General features: G+C 45.1%; 1 protein-coding gene across 1 annotated transcript in view; it reads right to left on the bottom strand.

The window, feature by feature from the left end:
- Window positions 1-265: 265 nt before the first annotated feature.
- Window positions 266-17,961, bottom strand: part of kmt2e (lysine (K)-specific methyltransferase 2E) — a 28,260-nt gene continuing 10,564 nt past the window's right edge. The window contains 25 exon segments of the mRNA XM_044186267.1: window positions 266-1,459; window positions 1,462-1,764; window positions 1,767-2,523; window positions 2,608-2,687; window positions 3,015-3,094; window positions 3,342-3,607; window positions 4,068-4,607; window positions 4,843-4,899; window positions 4,994-5,220; window positions 5,443-5,593; window positions 5,907-6,206; window positions 6,461-6,787; window positions 7,171-7,356; window positions 8,010-8,081; window positions 9,635-9,733; window positions 10,888-11,140; window positions 11,279-11,388; window positions 11,539-11,656; window positions 11,845-11,975; window positions 12,203-12,403; window positions 12,509-12,547; window positions 12,638-12,819; window positions 13,358-13,497; window positions 13,655-13,884; window positions 14,557-14,671. Of these exon segments, the coding sequence (XP_044042202.1) occupies window positions 1,419-1,459; window positions 1,462-1,764; window positions 1,767-2,523; window positions 2,608-2,687; window positions 3,015-3,094; window positions 3,342-3,607; window positions 4,068-4,607; window positions 4,843-4,899; window positions 4,994-5,220; window positions 5,443-5,593; window positions 5,907-6,206; window positions 6,461-6,787; window positions 7,171-7,356; window positions 8,010-8,081; window positions 9,635-9,733; window positions 10,888-11,140; window positions 11,279-11,388; window positions 11,539-11,656; window positions 11,845-11,975; window positions 12,203-12,403; window positions 12,509-12,547; window positions 12,638-12,819; window positions 13,358-13,497; window positions 13,655-13,884; window positions 14,557-14,671 (5,005 nt within the window). The 3' untranslated portion in view covers window positions 266-1,418.

Raw genomic sequence — 17,961 nt, 5'->3', positions numbered from 1 at the left:
ATTTTTCTGCACATTATGAATTTATGGATGTACATGAGCCTCGAGGGGATTGCCTGACAATTGCAAATGTCCAACAAATTTTACCGAACAGAAGCCTTCAACACCACTTCTCACAGGTATGTATATCTGTAGCAGAAGCTTTTTGCCATCGTTTAATGTTTCCCGTCTTCTCTCCTGAAGGCAGGAAGCTGACTGGATATTTGTCAAAGAAGCTGGCAGCAGAGATGGCAGCACAAATTTTCCCAGAGACACATGTCACGACAAGTTGTATAAAACTGTCATTACAGTGATTTATTATAATGAACCATGAAAATAGCCAACCAGTGCAGTGTCTGTGAGTCTCTCCCCTCCATACAAACATACACTCACACACACAAATAATAAAAAAAGACCAAGTTGAAGAGTCCAGAGGGGGGGGGGATAAAAATAATGCTACAGTCACAGAAACATTCAGCTTTGCCAAGAAGAGCGTTCATATGTACAACCATATTTCAAAATGGGATGGGAGCAAATTGTACAAGCATAGAAAAGAAAAGAAGCAAATATTTACAACCTGTCCCTGGTGAAAGCTGGAGTAACCACCTATACATTAAATTACACTTTCTACAAATAACCATTGATATTCAAAAATAAACCGCTAACGTCCTACCTGTGGGCAAGACCACTCTGCCTACCTCAGAAGACTACAAGCACTCGTTACACAAAATCTCTCTCTCTCACACACACACACACACATTCCTCCTCTAAGCAGCCATACTCCTTCACACCCTATAACACACACACACACACACAGGCATGCGTGCGTGCATACGTACACACACACACACACACACACACGTATACATACACAAGAGTGCAGCCTCCCGGGGCGGTGAGGCAGGCTCCCAGAAATGGGTCTTATCTGAATCTGCAGCGGTGAACAGATATTTGTTGTTAGACAGAGGAATAAAAAAAATAATTGTTTTTTCTCTATACAAAAAGCTTTCTCTTTGCTATCATGAGCCACTAGATTAAAACAAATAAATGGTGTAGAGAGCCGACAAGAGACGAGAGAGAAGAGGAAGTAAAAGGAATAACTGACAAAAGGAAGAAGAGGAGGGGGGGGGGGTAGGCTGGAATGTCCATTGATAAACAAAGTGCGGGGCCTTACAACGGGAGTCCAAACAAGACACAGAACAGAGAGCTTTCCTCTCCATCAGAGGAAGGATATATAAAAACAAAAGGAGGCCAGAGAGAGGACTATGAGCACCGGGGAGATCGTCCATCTTCATTTTTATACAGTTTGTCTTGAAGATTATTTCACTGTCCTTTTTTCTAAAATTTTCTGTCCTTGTTTATTTTTTTTTAAAAAGTATCCTTCTATCCCACAATAAGCTGTTTTTCCACTGGCCATGTGTTCAGGTACATAGAAAACATATCTACAGCTTATGGTACACGCCCCTCTCCAGATGAGTTCTCAGGGGCTGCCGAGGCCGACAGCATAGGCCGTCAGTGCCACCCTGTGCTCAGGTACCCCGAGCTGTGGAAGGCGGTCGAGGACGCAGGAGCTCCACGAGTCCCAGAAGGCATCTGGGAGGCAGCGGCCTGGGCCTGGCCTTGTTGAGTCTGTTGTGGAGGAGGAGGGGGAGGTGGAGGCAGTCCGGTCTGCTGAAGGGGTGGGGGGTACGTGGATGGGGGCACTGAAGGGTTGGCGGCAGCGCCTGGGTGCAGCAGCGCCGGCTGAAAACCCCCTAAGTTCTGAAAGTGGTGGGGCTGCATCTGAGCGTTGGTCGAGGGGGCGGGAGGAGGTGGAGGAGGAGGCGGAGGAGGGGTGAGCGACAGCAGGGTGCTGCCAGTGGGAGGCTGCTGTTGCTGCTGCTGCTGGGAGATCTGGCCCTGCGGGGGAGGAGGCGGGGGAGGGGCGGTGGTCAGCATGAGCTGGTGCTGCTGGATGGGAGGAGGCTGCAGATTGACGTGCAGCAGGGTGGGGCTGGGCATCGGGTGTGGGGGTGGAGGAGGAGGCGGCGGCGGTGGAGCGGCTGAGCTCTGATAGTGCACGCTGTGGGGAAGAGTCTGCATCAGGGGCTGAGAACCAGGGGGGTAAGGGGGTGCAACGGCAGGTTTAAACCCAGGGAAAGGTCCAGCAGGTGAGGGGCTCTGGCTGGGAAAATATGCCGTGGAGGCCGGTGGTGCTGGTGGAGGAGGGGGAGGAGGTGGAGGAGCACTCTGAGAATTATACTGGGGGAAAGAAGCTGGACCAGTCTGAGCCTGGGGCTGGGGCTGGTTTTGAGGTTGAGCAGAGAACAGCGCCCTCTGGCTGCGGTAGGGAGAGCCCTGAGGCTGAGGCTTGGGAGAGTGGAGGAGGGAGGGTCCAGGGTAGTGGACAGGAGAGGAGGGTAACGGGGTGGGATGCAGCTTCGTGGGGGTCAGAGGAGCTGGCTTGGGTCCTGCAGGTTTGCTCGGTGGCTGACCGGCTGGATTTGGCGTCCGAGGTTGACTGTCACCATCTTCCTCCTTCACTGGCCGACTGGGAGGAGAGCAGGGCTGTGAGAGACAAGAAAAGTCAAGTCACTTGTTGATAACTAGCAGATGAGTTAGATCTCCTTCATATGGATAATGTTGCCTTACTGTGTGAGTTGGGGTCTTTTGAAGACTTGGAGATGGGCAATCTCTCAGTGCAGGTGTATCTCCACCGTCTGTCTCACCATCTAGAAGAGGGAAAAACAGTATTATGAAAAGTAAAAATGTTGATGTAAAAAAATACCTCTTAAAGGAATCATTTGACATTTTGGGAAATACGCTTATTTACTTTCTTGCTGAGAGTTACATGACAAGACAAAATTACAAAGGTAACAAAATTCACCTATCAGCACCTCTAAAGCTCCCTAATTAACATGTTATATCTTGTTTGTTTAATCTGTGCAAAAGTTGAGGTTATACAGGAGGTTATGTGCTGGACTGGGCACAGTGGCATTCTGAAGTCACTGTGAGGTTACCGTTGGCTGTTGACGTGTTGTTACTGTCATTGTTCTCACCTGTGTCTTTGTCTTTGCTGAGCAGCAGAGCTCTGTGGTAACTGCGTTCTCGAGCCTGCTCTACAGAAGTGGACGACGTCCTAAAAAGAAACATCAAGAAAAACATTGTCATCATCACAATCTAATTCCTAGTAGGAACACAATGAGTGGAACAGTACACACTAGATATAGTATACACTACATAGGCTAACAAGAATACACCATCATTTCTGCATACAGAAATGGACCTCACAGGCTTTTTAAAGCCTTATAATAAGCGTTAAAACCACAAATGTATGACAACTTGATAAAGGGTACTTAAGAAAAAGTAGTTTTGATAGTACATACCACTGTCCCTCTCCTCCTTCCTTCTCCCCTTTCTCTCCAGGCATCTCTGCCTCCTCACTTGTCTGCGGCTCTTTTACAGTGATGGTGTTGGTGTTGCAGAGAGGTGTGGGAGCAGGGGGTAGAGGAGGTTCACTGGTGGTCTCTAGCGCAACGGGGAAGACATCCACGGTCAAAGGAGGCAAGGTAGAAACAGGAGAGCTGCACTCGGTCTTAGAGCCGCTGCGACGAGCTTCACGCTGACGTTTCCTGTATTCTAGCAGGGAAACCTGGGAAGATGCAGTACCAGAACCACAATGTCATGAACAAAGAGCATGTCTTTAATGAACCAGTAGAGGGCAGCATTTGGACAGTTACTGACACAAAGAGCAGTGTGAGTCAATGCATCTTGAGATCATTAAAACCACATTGTCAATAGAGGATGAGACACAGAATACAGGCCTCTACAAATCTTGATTTTCTTATTTGTTATATATTGCAAACTCTCCTCACACACATTCTGTTGTCAATGTACACTGTATTTTGTTCTTATTCTGTCCCAGCAATTTTTTTCTTCTATTTAGCAAACCCGTGTATATCCTGCAAAAGTGATGGATACATTGCTATGTGTTGTTTCTTAGTATAACCCTATCTTGTCATATTCATCATTTCCCTTTTCTTGACTCTAATGTTCTGCTATTTACTGCTACAGGTGAAGTGAGTATGATATTATTAGCACTGCTCACTCACCTTTTTCTTCTGTGGGGGGTTCTGCGCTGACCCTCCTCCCTCACCAGAGCCATCCCCGTTCAGTGAGCGTGAGAAGCCGAGTGAACCTCCCTCCTCAGAGCAGGGGAAAAAGAGCTGGCCTTCACTGAAGGGGGCCTGAGAGCCAACCAATGACCCAGTCCCGGCTGTGGACCCTGCTGCAGCCCCAGCTGCAGCTTCAGGCCTGAAGGGAGCTGCCAGAGGCTCCAGGGTGTGTGAGGGGGTGAGGTCCCTTAAGTTTGAGTTGACTGGAGAGAAGTTCAGGCCAGCTGGTCCAGTCGGGCCTCTGTCTGGGCTTTTTATCCAACCAGGAAAAGAGGAAGCACATGTTTCTGCAGATGTGGAAACCTCACTACTGCTTTCTACAACCCCACCATCAGCCCTGTCCTCTCCACAGTCAACAGACTCAGCAGCTGAAGGCTGTGGACTCTCAGGAACTGACATCTTGACTTCTGTCGGGAGTCCGTCTGAACTGGGAGCCCTGACACAGGGAGAGGAGACCAACGAAGGAGGACGATCGGCCTTGGAAAGGAGGAAAGAATCAACGTCAAGGGACTGTCATAATAAAGGAATTGCATGAAAAACCCTACACCATCTCCACAATAAGACCAGAAGCAGGGTCACTCTGCCCTCTTAATAACAGTCAAACCATTTAAGAAAGAATCAAATTCATGCTACTTTTGAAACATTAAATTTCTCCAAATAAATACATTGGCAAGATCAGACATTTTCAGTTTTTGCTGTGTCCTTCACTCACCTCTTGTACACTGGGTTTCCGGCTGACCTCTGGGGAGCTTTCCACTGAAGATTCACTCTGTGTAACCAAGAAGAGACTGAGTCACTCCAGTTCTTATTCTCATGTAAACAAATGTACAACCTCCATGGGGTTTCCATATATACAGCCTTACCTCCTGAGGGGCATTAAGTGTCTGTGTTGGGGTGCTGGGCAGGGGCTCTGTACTTGGCTCCTCTGTTCGGGGACGCGGTGGGGTAGCCAGTAAGATGGGTGTTGCAGATGCCTCCAATTGGTCTGATCTGGTGGGTGTGGCACAAGGGGAGCCATAGGGTGTCGAGCTCTCGGACATACAGGCATCTAAAGGACTCAACCGCCGCTTTTTCAAAGGTGTGGGCAACTCTGTAGAAAGAAATATGGTGTGTGCTTTAGCTGAACATTCATCCAATATAGGTTTTGCACGCATGTAATTAATGGTACAATCTCGTGCAAAAAAGCTGTAGCTCTTTCTAAAAAGGTATTAAGAGTCTTAAATGTTGAACAACACTGAGATAAAAATATTTGTTTTCAACATGGAATTTGTCTCATTTTTAAATTGGCTGCACAGTTCTCACAAAGACCTACCTGGTAGTGAGCAGGTGCCATTGTAGGGTAGAGGGCTGTCAGAGTCTCCATTAATGGAGGGGCTGAGAGGACCTTCACTGGGCATGAGGAGGCTTGGTCGTCTGGCTGGGCTGGTGGAGCCCTCCTCCTCTAGAGCCTGCTTCAACCATCGCTGTAAGAAAGAGTAGGGGTTCAGTAAATGAACAACGGAATCAGCTAAATAAAGCAGCTAAATACAGATAGCCTTGTCCCTTTTGATACTAGTCAAATTTACTTCATCATTGCAGGAAACTATCCAGGTGATGAAATTAGTTAAACACACTGGAAAACGTTTGCTGCAGTCATAGAGACAAAGTTAGTGATGGAAAGGCAGTGTCAACTTGGGAGAACTTAGATCCCTATGACTTCCCAAAACTGGCTGGATGTACATTTCTTCCATGAGTATCAAAGCCAAACAGGAATATTTCTAAATCAGGACTCTGTACCTTCTTGCAGGAGCCAGTGGTTGGCGGTGTTTCTGGCAGTTCTCTAGAACGCCGTCTCCCAGTGGGGACTCCAGGAGTGGTGGGGCTGCGGTTTGCCAGGAATGGGGATGAGAAGCGGACATAGTGTTTGGGCGTGCTGTAGACCTGTGGAGAGCAGGCCATGCCTGGTAGGGCATTTAGCTGTGTGGCAAGTACTTCAGGGTCACTGCTTATTCTCAGCGGCCTCTCTGGGGCTGGCTCTGGGGTTCGTACTGCACCACGGTCCTGCTGCTTCTCTCCCACCCACTCACTCACAAAGTGCTGTTGAAGAAAGTTTGAGATGTAGCAAATACTTTGACAATCTGTAGGGTTTCACATGCATTTACTGTGTCAACATAAATTAAGTATTAATAATTTCATTGTTTACAAGTAGCTCAATTTTAAGTTAAGTTAAATTAAGACCCTGATATAAAAGACCAAAGGTAAAAACACAACAGTCAAGTTTAGGTGACCAACAACCACATAACTGCTCAGTAATGGCTGTTGCCTGTGCAGAAATAGTTCTGTGGCTGTACCTTTTTAGTTTTGAAGTTCTTGCTCCCAGTGCGGTTTCTGTCAGGTGCAGGTGAGTTGCTGTGTGGAGGGCTGGTGTCCGGTGCTTGGGAAGAGATGGCCTCCGGCTCTGGTGCAGTGGGCGTCTCTCCTTCAGAGGCTTCATTGGTCAGAGGCTCCACAGACTCAATTGGAGAGCCAGGGGGCAAGTCAGAGCAGGAGCTGATGGTGCGAGCTCGCCGGCGCTGTTGGCCAATGTGCGTGCGGTTCCTTGAGAAACTTTTCCTGTTCCTTGAGCCTTTGACCTTAGCCGGCTTTAATCCTGGCTCCTCTTTCACCTCCAGAAGTGGCTATGAGAAAGTCAGGAGAAAATTTAAATGTATTAAAACAATGCAAAGCTACCAATGCGCCCACAAACATGTCCCTTTGTGCCTCCCAGTCACAAATTTTGTCCCTGATAGAAGGATTGAAAACGCTGGTACATAACAGTGGTATACATGAATTTCTTCAAAATCTGATCAGTGTTTTTTGTTGATCTGGACAGTTTTTGCTCATATACAGTGTTACCCCCTAGAAAATCTAATAAAAGAAAGATTACATGTGAAAATACATTGTTTTTTTGGAGGCTGGTAGAACCCAAGATAGACTGCAGAAGTCTGGTCCCTTTTCAAACTATTACTAAAGCATTCAAAAGAACACAAAACAAGAGGGTTTTTGTGTGTCATGCTCTCACCTGCATGACAACTGGAGAATCTGCCATCTCTGGTGTGGCTGGAGGCTCCTCCTTGATGTCACTGCGGCCCCCGACCTCTGACTTGACACTACCAATTCTTTCTAGGGCCTGCTCCCTGCGTTTCTCTCTCTTCTCCATTCGGGCAAAGGCTTGTAGGATTGCCTCCATCTTTCTCTCCTCTCGTGTCTGCAGAGAGATAGAAGTGGGGTTTGGAGGAGGGGTGATTGAGGGGAAGAGGGAGCAGAAGCATTAATGCATGGGGCACTACTCTCCCACAGAGCCCCAGAGGTAGCAATACAACAGGTTAATGTGTGCTACACAGCGAAAGCCGATCTAGCTGAGTGCAGAGTGGTGAGAAAGGTGTAAAAGTGACCCCTCGCGTTCACAATAAGACAAACAAAAAGGAGACAAGGTCAGACAGGAGCAACAGGGAAAATGTTGTGAGGATGTAAATGGTAAGTGGACTGCATTTATTTAGCGCTTTTCTACCTTAACAGACAAAGCGCTTTACAATTAAATCCTGACAAACCAGGAGGTTGTAATAGCATGTCTAATGTGTTCCTGTATGCATATTTGTGCCACATATTTTCCCAGCTCTACCTCCACCAAAAAATCCAAACAAAGAGCGCCACCTTCAGTCAGAACACCCATTTGAAAAGATATTCATACCACGAAACATACTGAAACAGACATATTTCTGTGTAGGTCAGGCTGAAGACAGGTGTCTGTAAAGACGGGACAGTTAGTACGCTTGTAAGTCAGTCACCTCTGGGAGATTTGGGGGTGGGGAGGCTGGTAGATGGGTGGAGTAGGGTTGGCTATGTATGGGTCAAGTTTACCTCCTTGTGTTTCAGTCCCTTCCAGCTGGAAGCCGCCCCGACAGGGAGATGGGACTGCTCCGCTGGGTTGGCCTGAATGTTCAATAAAGAGACAGCCTAGTTTAGAAGAGACATGTCCCCCCTAAACAAGGCTTCACAACACTGGACAGAGCTATACTGTTGACTCCCTGATCTTCTGGTGGTACAAATTAGGCCTGTATCAGGTACTATAGGTGTTTGATAGGTTTGAGTTTATAATATTTTACTATATAGGACACTGGTAACCCAATGTTAGCTGGGTTTGGCTCCAGCCCCCCCACGAACCTCAAGGATGAGCATAATGGAATAATAATGGATGTACCTAAAAAAAAAACCTTCATCTTAACTTTATTGTTCCCAAAGGGAAATTAGTCTCCCAGCCAGGTAAAACAAGGACTTCAACCACTACCAGGCACAAAAGGCCAAAAGTAAGCCAAAATTTTGTCTACACAGGTAAACACTCAAGTCAGGGGGCATTGCACAGGTTGCCTTTTCAAACAATAGGGGCTCTTGTTTAAGTAGGCAAGATTTCATGCCAACACACACCAATGTTACCTCCCCCACATCTTGTCGCAGCATGGATTTACAACACCCACATGCATCTACTACGCTTGTGATCCTCAGTTTGTGAATGCACACATCTTTGCTCCAGCAGCAGAGCTCTCTCCCGGGCCACATTCCATAGAAAGCAACCTATTGGATCTCCTAAAGTCAATATGGCCCTGGAAACAAGGCTCTACCCTCTGCAGCGCCTCCTCTCTCCCACTCTGCCTCCCTCTCGTCAACTATCTATCCCTCTCTGGCTGATTAGCAGAACTGTATGTTGGCCAAAGATGAGTCAGCACTTTGCACCTTGGGTCCACCGTGTGAAATGAAGCTGACTGCAGGGTAATTTCCAGGGTGTGTGTGTGACAGTGTGTAGTGTACCATGCTCGCCTATGTGTGTTTGATCCTATCTCTCAGGGACATAAGACTGTTTGGCAGGGAAAAAGAGTGGTTGAACCAGTAATTGACCATTTTAAACTCCTAGCTGTAATGAAGGTGAGAGGAGAGCTATACTCAAACTATAGTGCACACTAGGGGACAGTTTCGGCTTGCATGACGACACAATATACTGGTTTGTTCCGACTGACAGGAGATGGTGTTGTAATCGGGCATGTGGCACTGGAGGCCTATTAATTTTCTCAAATGCTGGAGAAAAAAAGACAACAAATGAGGAAAATAAATGTCACTGCGTAATGACAGACAAGCACAAAGCCTCAGTACTGTTAAGAAGAGGAAAGTCAAAGCTGAAGGAGGGGAGAAGAAAACAAATAGGACTGAGCAAAACAGCAACAGGAGCATTGACAGTGGTGGGAGCATTAGCAGTAGATAAGTGATGAAGAGGAGGGTAGTTGTATGGAAGGGAGGTAGAGAACAGCTGCTCCTATCCAAGCCACAGCCCCCTTAGCAGACAAATAGTTAAGTCCACACCCAGAGCAACAGGAGTTTTATTTTTATTTTCACTCTCACTCTTTCTGCTGGGTGGCTGCATGGCAAAAAAAAAAAAATAAAAATTTTAAATAATAAAAACATTAGCGCTGTAGCCCCTAGCTTGGCACACTTACCATCTTCCTCCTCCTCTCTGCAATCTGCTCCTCTGACTCCATCTCTACTTCATTGCTAACGGAGGTTTTGTCTTCTAGATCCTCATATAACTCAGGATCCTGTAAGAGGAGGGGAGAGCGGGGTATGGCGCTTTATCATGGCTGATCAGTCAGTCTGGCTACAGACTAGAGGGAGACAGGTAAGAGTGGAGGAGAGGGGAGGTGGGGGAGAGAGGGAGGGGCAGGGGGAGTAATCTGAAATTCATGAGGGAAGTAACGCTGCTTGGTTTTAGTGGTCAGTCTGTGCACAAAACACACCTGCTCAGAACTTGTCTTTGGTCTTACACAGTGCCTTGTTGTTCATAAATGATGGTTAATGAATCTGCTCCTCATAGTAACTGTTCCACTTTGAGCACTCTCCAAGCTGTAACAGCACTCTCTCACAGAAAGAACCATTTAGCTGACATACTGTGCCATGCCTTCAGTGTGAGCACATCGTTGTAATAGCGTTGACTTTTAGCCATTTTATCTCCTTTGTTGAGACATCTCATCTCACCTTTCTTCCTTACAACTGTGACACAACTCTGCAAAAACACTTTTACATTTCTGGATGTCGAAACCACAGTCTCACCTCATACAACTTAAGTTTTGTGACACACCGGGACTGATCTCTAAATGGTCAAGCACCAGATTTGCAAATACACCTTGACACAAACAAAATTTCTCTGATTTCAAACTCCTGAATGAACTCAACTATGGGTTCCCAATTATAACAATTTGGCTTGGTCATGGCAAGTGGAAAATTGCTTTTCTGGGATAGATGAAAGAGAAGACTTGGAAATTATGTTGCTGTTAACAAATCCAAGACATACACCATGCTCTAATTGTGTTAAACATGTACGCCTGCACCTAAGGTTAATACACTGCAACACATCTCTGCCAGACAAGTGGCACAGACGTGTCTTGTGCAATGCCGGTAAATTCTAAATTATGTCGTTAGTTGGGGGGAGCAAGGTGAATGCATAAAGGGATGATGAGAAAAAGAGGGAACTAAAGAGGATGTATAGTAACAAAGAGTGACTAACAATGGAAAACACATGCACAGAACATTTCACAAAGATCAAACAAAATTGCATGCAATGACCACAGGGGTAAATGTATATTAACAAAAAATATGCTATAGAAGACTAAGTCTGAACATGTAACATGTGAGCAGTAAAGTGTTAAAGAAGGGTGAGACTGGTGTGATGTTGCAATGAAAAGTATAATCTTGCCTGGTTGTTTGAGATGGAGAGGCGGAGAGGAGACAGTTTCCTCTGTTTGCCGTCGCCTACACTCTTGCCCTTCCCCTCGCCGTCTAAACCCATGTTCTGGTTCTGGCCCTGGTCGTCCCGGACCGTCTCCTTGTCCTTGCGACTCCCTCTGCGCCGGCCTCCAGAGCCCAGGTTCTCTGTGGGCTCTAGGTTGTGCTTGAGCACCGGGCACTCCTGGTTCCCCTTCACACAGGCACAGTCCACCTTGTATTTACTACAAATATTCAGAAAAGAAGAGAAACAAACAAAAAAAGGAGGAAGAGAGCAAAATATGAAGTTAGAAGGCAAAAGGATCTTGCCTTGTTACTGTGGTTCTGTATGCTACTTCCCACGTTTACTCCTTATAACTCACCAGCTGCCATAGTCAAAATCAAAACCAATGGTGATTTCTGTGCCCTTAGTGATAGGTCTCAATGAGTAGATGTATAAATGCAGCATGCCATCCTCAATGACGTGCCGCACCTGAGGGAGGTTAAGCAAAACATTAAAGTCTAATGGTTGATGAATACAGATAGTAATACATTATAACTATGCATAAGGGCTGACTTCACTAAAATAGGCAAATAGGCAAGATTCATCTATTCGTTCAGTTATTGTGGGATGTTAACTTACTTCAGAATTAGGGGTGCAGGAGCGACGGATGAAGCGTGCTTCGTTGCCGAAGCTGCGAGCATCCACACACATCTCCAGTCCATCAAACTTAGAATAAAATAACACAAATGGGTATGGCCTAAAAAAGGGAAACAAGTGAGATTAATGCACGAGCAATGCAATGAACCACACTACACAGCTATCCATCTCAAGTTCCCAGAGTTAATTTGTTTGACCAGCATAAAAAAAATGCAGCAATATCTAATTTACATTCATAAGAAACAAATCCGAGGAGAAATCCTTTTGATGAGTGACTAGCATCCTGACCTCTTGAAGAAGTATCCGTTGGCCTCAAACTGCTGTCGAAGCATGAACTTTCCCCTGTACTCAATGATGAGGGAGTCTGGGGCCAAGTCTCGCACCGCCTTGAGGATCTTCTTGTTCTTTTGAACTTGACTCTGGAAGAGAGAGACAGTCAGACATGAGTACAGATACTTGACAGGCAACACCAGTATAAATTAGACTAAAATCCAAAAGAGAAAGCTTGTGCGGTGGACTGACTACATGCTTAGGTATTGGAAGTTGTCAGGCAAGGTGTGTATGCATGTCCTGTTAAAAAGAGATTTTAAGGGTGGGCGAGTGCGGACATCTGACATTACTGTACAGACTGTAAACAGGTTTATACCTCCACAGGAGGTTTGAATGAGGCGGGGTGCGTGTTGTACGCCAGGCTCTTGCCGTCGCCTTGCTCCTTAACACGCAATAGGACCTGGACGTCCTCACTGTACTGATTGCTGCTGGCCTCCTCGTAACGCTCCATCCACGTCTTAATCTTGTTCTCCCACAGAGACAGGTGCTCTGTTGGCTCCTGCTCTGGAGCTGCACCCTGAGAAAAAAGGATAGTTGTTACATATGGTTTAAGTTTTGACAGAAGACTACAGAACTAGAGGACTCTGTACACAGTGGCTGTGTGTTGCTTCTGTGACTTCACCTTTACTCTGGAGGACTTTCTGGACCCCTCTCGGAAAGCCTGCCAGAGAAGTAAAGAAATTGATTTCAAGCATATAATACATAATGTGCTTTGACTGGTTACATTATAAATTAATTATTAAAACCTGACCTTCTTAGCTCGGGCGGAGGATGCTGGAGCCTCTTTATCACCACTCTTTTTGCGTTTTTTATCAGCCTGCTTATTGCCAAGGCGCCCAGTGGTTAGGGTGATGGTGGTAGGCGTGTGTTGGAAAGTGGAGTAGAGCTCTAGCGGCACCTCATCTCCACTCTCTGTGGCACTGGTGTCCCCATCTGAATAAGCAAACAAATACATATTAGTTACTAGGTGGGAGTACTGAACAAAGCTATAAAAAGATACAGCAGGCAAAACAAAAAGAGCTAGCCAAGTTACAATAATGCAAGATGAGGTATGTACAGCACAGACTAGAACATGAGGTTTCTTCTTGTCCAGCAGGTGTCAGTGTGTCCCAGGCTCAGGGTGAGTGGTTTTTGCCTGGCCTGCAGGGGGAGGAGGCTGCACCCTGACACAGACTACAACCTCCTCTGTTCACAAACAAGCTGGCCATTTACTGCAGCAAGGAAGCCAGTAAAAGCAGAATTGAAAGATCTATCTATGGACTCTAACACCTCACAACCTGCACTAGGAAAGGCAGCTCTCAAAATAACAACCTACTTTGTATTTTATACAACCTTTTGTCAATATACTGTAACTTTGTTGAGATTTTCCAAAGGTAAACGAAAATATAAAGGCCTAAAGAAATCTTAATGAAGACTAGGGCCTGTATATCCATCTAATAGTAGTAGTACTACTAGTAGTAGTCTTGCTTACCAGACAAACATTCTCGTTTCCTGGTCTGCAGCAGGATGGCCCTCTCTCTATCCAGGTGTCGTGGTTGGCAGCGTTCACACAGGTAGGTCTCAGGAATGTTCTGTCTATCGATGCCCATGCAGTCTATATGCTGCCAGGCACTAAAATTAAAAAAAAAAAAAAATCATAGCAAAATTTTTAAAATCACTGAAGTTGCTTAAAAATTGGGCCACAGGAGGAACAGAGGTCTGAGTCATCAACAAATTAATCATAAAAAAAAAGATTTGGGACACAATGAAGTGTCAACTGTGCTGTTACCTGCACTTGTCACAACAGATCATGTAGCCGTCATCGTGGGTGAAGCCACAGATGCAGCGGGTGATATCAGCCCCGTAGCTGCCATCCTCTGAGGTGCTGAGCGTGGTGCCCCTGGATGCTTCGTCCTGGCCCCCTGGAACAAACAACCCCCCCTCTCCTTGTCGGATCAACATGGAGGGGGGAGGGGAGGCTGGTGGTGTAGGTGGGGGCCGTGCCCCATAGTTATGGTCCTGATGGAAGGATGGAAGATAGGAGTCATGTGGTGTAGGTTAATGACTAGTGTAGTGATAATTCACAAAGCAAAAATCACCAAAATGTGTAGCATGTGCACATTTGTGAGGGTACTGAATAAAACTTAAGCATTCAAAGTAATAAAGACCACTGATTCCCAGGTAATGGCATTTAAATAAAGCATGTGCCTTTAGGGCTGCAACTACTGATTATTTTCATTATCGATAAATCTGCCAATACATCAGGAAAAAAATATGCATCACAATTTCCTAAAGCCCAAGTTGATGTCATCAAATGTCTTGTTTTGTCCAAGCATCAGTCCAGAAACCAAAAATATTAAATGTACTATAATGTTAGACAAGAAAAAGCAACAAATTCTCACATTTCAGAATCTGGGACCATGAAATGTTTGGCGTGTTTGCTCAAATGACCTAAAACGATATATCGATTATGAAAATAGTTGCTAATTCTTTTTCTGTCATTCAACTGATCAACTCATTGTTGCAGCTTTAATTTCCTATATCATAAAAAGTTGAGAAAGCCAGTCCATTACAGGTCAGTGTTCTATTTCTGCCTAAATGCGAGCTACTCAATGATTAACAGAGAGGTAGGGCTCAAGGTATATAGGCTATTTGTAACAAGGTGAGAAGAAGCAGGGTGTGTGTACTCACAGCGTAAGGCAGGCCAATGTAACTGTGGGAATGGTGAGAACTGCTGCTGTAGATCTGGTGTGGGTAGCTGGACTTTTCCACCACCACAGGGCTGGCCTCCACCGATTCTGGTCTGCTGGGCAGCAACACAAACAAAGAACACACATTACTGCACTGAAGTACTTAGATAACAAGGTTACACAGAGTAATTGTTTCCCTCAAACAGTGTGAGGAAGTGTGTGTGCGTCAGTACAGTTTGCAGGGAAGCAGGGTAGCTACTGCTGGTGACACAGAGGTACAGTGGCAAGAACATGGATGCATGCTATAACTATGACAGTAACAGGGGCCAGGGGCAGTAGAGGGCCACTGCGCACCCAGTGGTGGAAAGTAACTAAGTGCATTTACTCAAATATTTTACTTAAGCACACTTTTGGAGGTACTTGTGCTTTACTTTTTCCATTTTATGCTACTTTATACTTCCATTTTGTACTTTTTACATGATTACCTTCTCCGCTATAGTTACTAGATTACTAGACTAAAACTAAGATTTTACACAAATGAACATTAAATAAGTGTACAGATTAAGGGTTAAATCAGTGGTTTCCAGCCTTTTTGGCTTGTGACCCCTTACAAAAAAGCAGTGTGTAGTTGGGGCCCCTTATCCGATTTCAGATGAGTTAGTTGTTAGAGTTTGACTCAGTTGTCTATGAGTTAGTAGTTCCACCAAAAAGTGATTTCCCCTCTAAACTTATAAGATGGCTTAAACCAAGTTTAGAGGAAAGTAGTTAAAAACTAGCTCCACCTCGGCCAGCTATGGCAGTAAAATGCTGCTTACATATTGATGCATCAGTATTTACAATCTAATAATGTCATATTATAATACATCTGTTACATGGACCATTTTCCTCCTTTTGATACTTTAAAGTACATTTTTTTACTTTTACTTAAGTAGGATTTTACATTAATATATTGGTACTTTTAATTAAGCAAAGGCTATAAATACCACCACTGACTGTGCCTACTGTCATGTCACCATGGCTGGAAAACTCAGCCAGAAAAATAACAGAAATTTATGTCAAAATAAATGACGATTGCACCCCTGAACCCCCATCTACAAGGCAGCAAATCATTAGAAACCTGCTGTCTCTCACTCACACAAAGCTCAAACCAAACCAGTAGATCCACTTTCCCAAGGATCACAATGCAGTTGAGGAAAGAGCCTGTTTGGCCGTTTGAGACCATCCCACCCTTATTATGACATGATTAATCTATTCTTCAGTTGCTGAGATGGTGGCTCTAGAGGAAGTGGAACTGGCAAAACAGATGGCATGAGACAAGATAGTCAGGTATGAAGAAGGGCATATGAGGAGAGAATGAGTGCTATAGGACAATGCATTTGAGACAAAATGAGAGAGTTTAAGGTAATGTGTGATAGCTATTCATGTGATAGTCAGATATCCATGTGTTAATGGATAAATCATGCAAAAATATATAACTATACTAACTAGTACTAATACATAACTTGATCCTCCTCTTTTCACAGAGACTTGTTTAGAAAACTGCTCCAAGGTCAGTGACATACAAAAACTATCAAGGAGTGTAGGTATACACGACAGTTGATAAGCTTGTTTCCTTCTCTGCAATTTCTCTCTCTCAACACTAAAAGTACACCTTATGCCAACTAACTCCATGAGGGCCACTGCCAACAAGTTTCTGTGAACAAGGCAAAAAACATGGAAGCTCACTAAGCATACTGTACAGCTCTCAGGTACACCAAGTAAGGTGGGTACAAAAGACTAAAAGGCTAGGAGGACTCTGAACAGGCCACGCAGAATTTTTGCCTATGTACAACTGTTCAGCTTTGCTTACACTGTGACTCCATAACCAACGTATTTTGAAGCCCTTATTCAGAAATCAAGTACAGTGAAAAGAACCAGCCCCATTTGGAGATATATAACAATTATGTAGCTGGAGCACGTATTAATGACACAAGTGAAATTTTAAATCACAGATAAACATTTCTCTCTTTGTCCCTCCTTTTCCTTTCTTCCCCTCCTAAACTCACCGCCTTTCAAAGGGAGTCCCAAGGTAAAGTGGTTATACGGTACCTGCGTGAGCCCTTCTCAGCGCTATTGCTCTTGCTGCATGCCGTAAGAGCAATGTGCAACACTTCCTGTGTGTGTTACCGCTCAAGTATTCACTGTCAAAGTGAAAACGTAAGTGCATGCATGAGGTCTGGAGGCGGGCCCAGTGTAAGGTGTGTGTGTTTTTGTGCTTGTGTGCACAAAGATTAACTGCCACAGAGACAAATTTGTCAAAACATTTAAGTGTGCAGAAAGAGCCTGACTTAAAAGATAGAGGGAGAATTTAAAAATCAAACTTGAGAGAGTGAAGTAGGCTCACCAACTTTCTCCCATTAATGATTAACCAGACCAAAGTCTACACTTTATAATACAGGGATTTACCATCTGGTCAAGGCATGTATCATTCAGTGGTTAAGGGAGGAGTTTTTTTTTTTTTTTTTTTTTTTTTTAATAGGTTCAAGAGAATTAATTGGAATTGGACTTTTGCACTGTTTCAGTTTGGCCTCCTAGTGAGGCCAAACAGAAACAGTGCAGAGACAGAAATGACAACACAGAGGCAGTGATAGTCAAAGACAGAAGCCAAACAAGTGAGCCAGCCTTTTCAGTGGGGAGGAAGAAAGTACATTTGAATGTATGTGGGCATAGCTGGAGGGTTTGTATCATTCATGTCTCCACTCCTGGGAAGTGGACAAGAGGGACTAAATAGTTGGGAGTTCACATAAGTGGGAGGGTTGCAGACATATTGTCAGTCATGATCAGACTCAAACATGAACAGCTATGGCCTGCGTCATGCACATGAAAAGATGACAAGTGAGAGAAAGTCACTGGAATGAAAAGAGATTTTTTTTGGACTTTAGTTTAAATAAGGTGGCAACTAGGTACGTACTATTTATAGCTCATAAATGTCAGGAGTATTTAACAAGGAACAGATGTCATTTAAAATTCAAACACCCGCTGAGAGAGGGTGAGGAGGCAGAGTGGACAAGTGTGGAGAATGGATAGATCAACAGTAGGAGAGAAAAAGAGCAGCACTGAACAGCCAGAGGCAACGCCTTCACTCCTAAAGAGCTCCCACTTGCTGCCATGGCAACACTACGTATGTCGTCAGCGTGTGCGCGCACGCTGGGCTCTGTGTGTCACTGTGGACACACATACTGCATTAGCCAACAGCTGGTCACGCCGCTGCAGACTTCAGGGGGATGTGGAAAGGACGTGACGCTGTTTCACTGGTGAGTAGCCAGCCCCGCTATCCCAGTCCCGGCTGGCGCACTCACAATACCCCTAAGAGCTGTGTGTGGATGTGTGTGTCCAGCTCCGCTCTGTCCCTATGGTCTGGATGGGA

The sequence above is a fragment of the Siniperca chuatsi genome, linkage group LG23, assembly GCF_020085105.1.
Source record: "Siniperca chuatsi isolate FFG_IHB_CAS linkage group LG23, ASM2008510v1, whole genome shotgun sequence".
Lineage (NCBI taxonomy): Eukaryota > Metazoa > Chordata > Actinopteri > Centrarchiformes > Sinipercidae > Siniperca > Siniperca chuatsi.
This window is presented reverse-complemented; position numbering and strand designations above follow the sequence as displayed.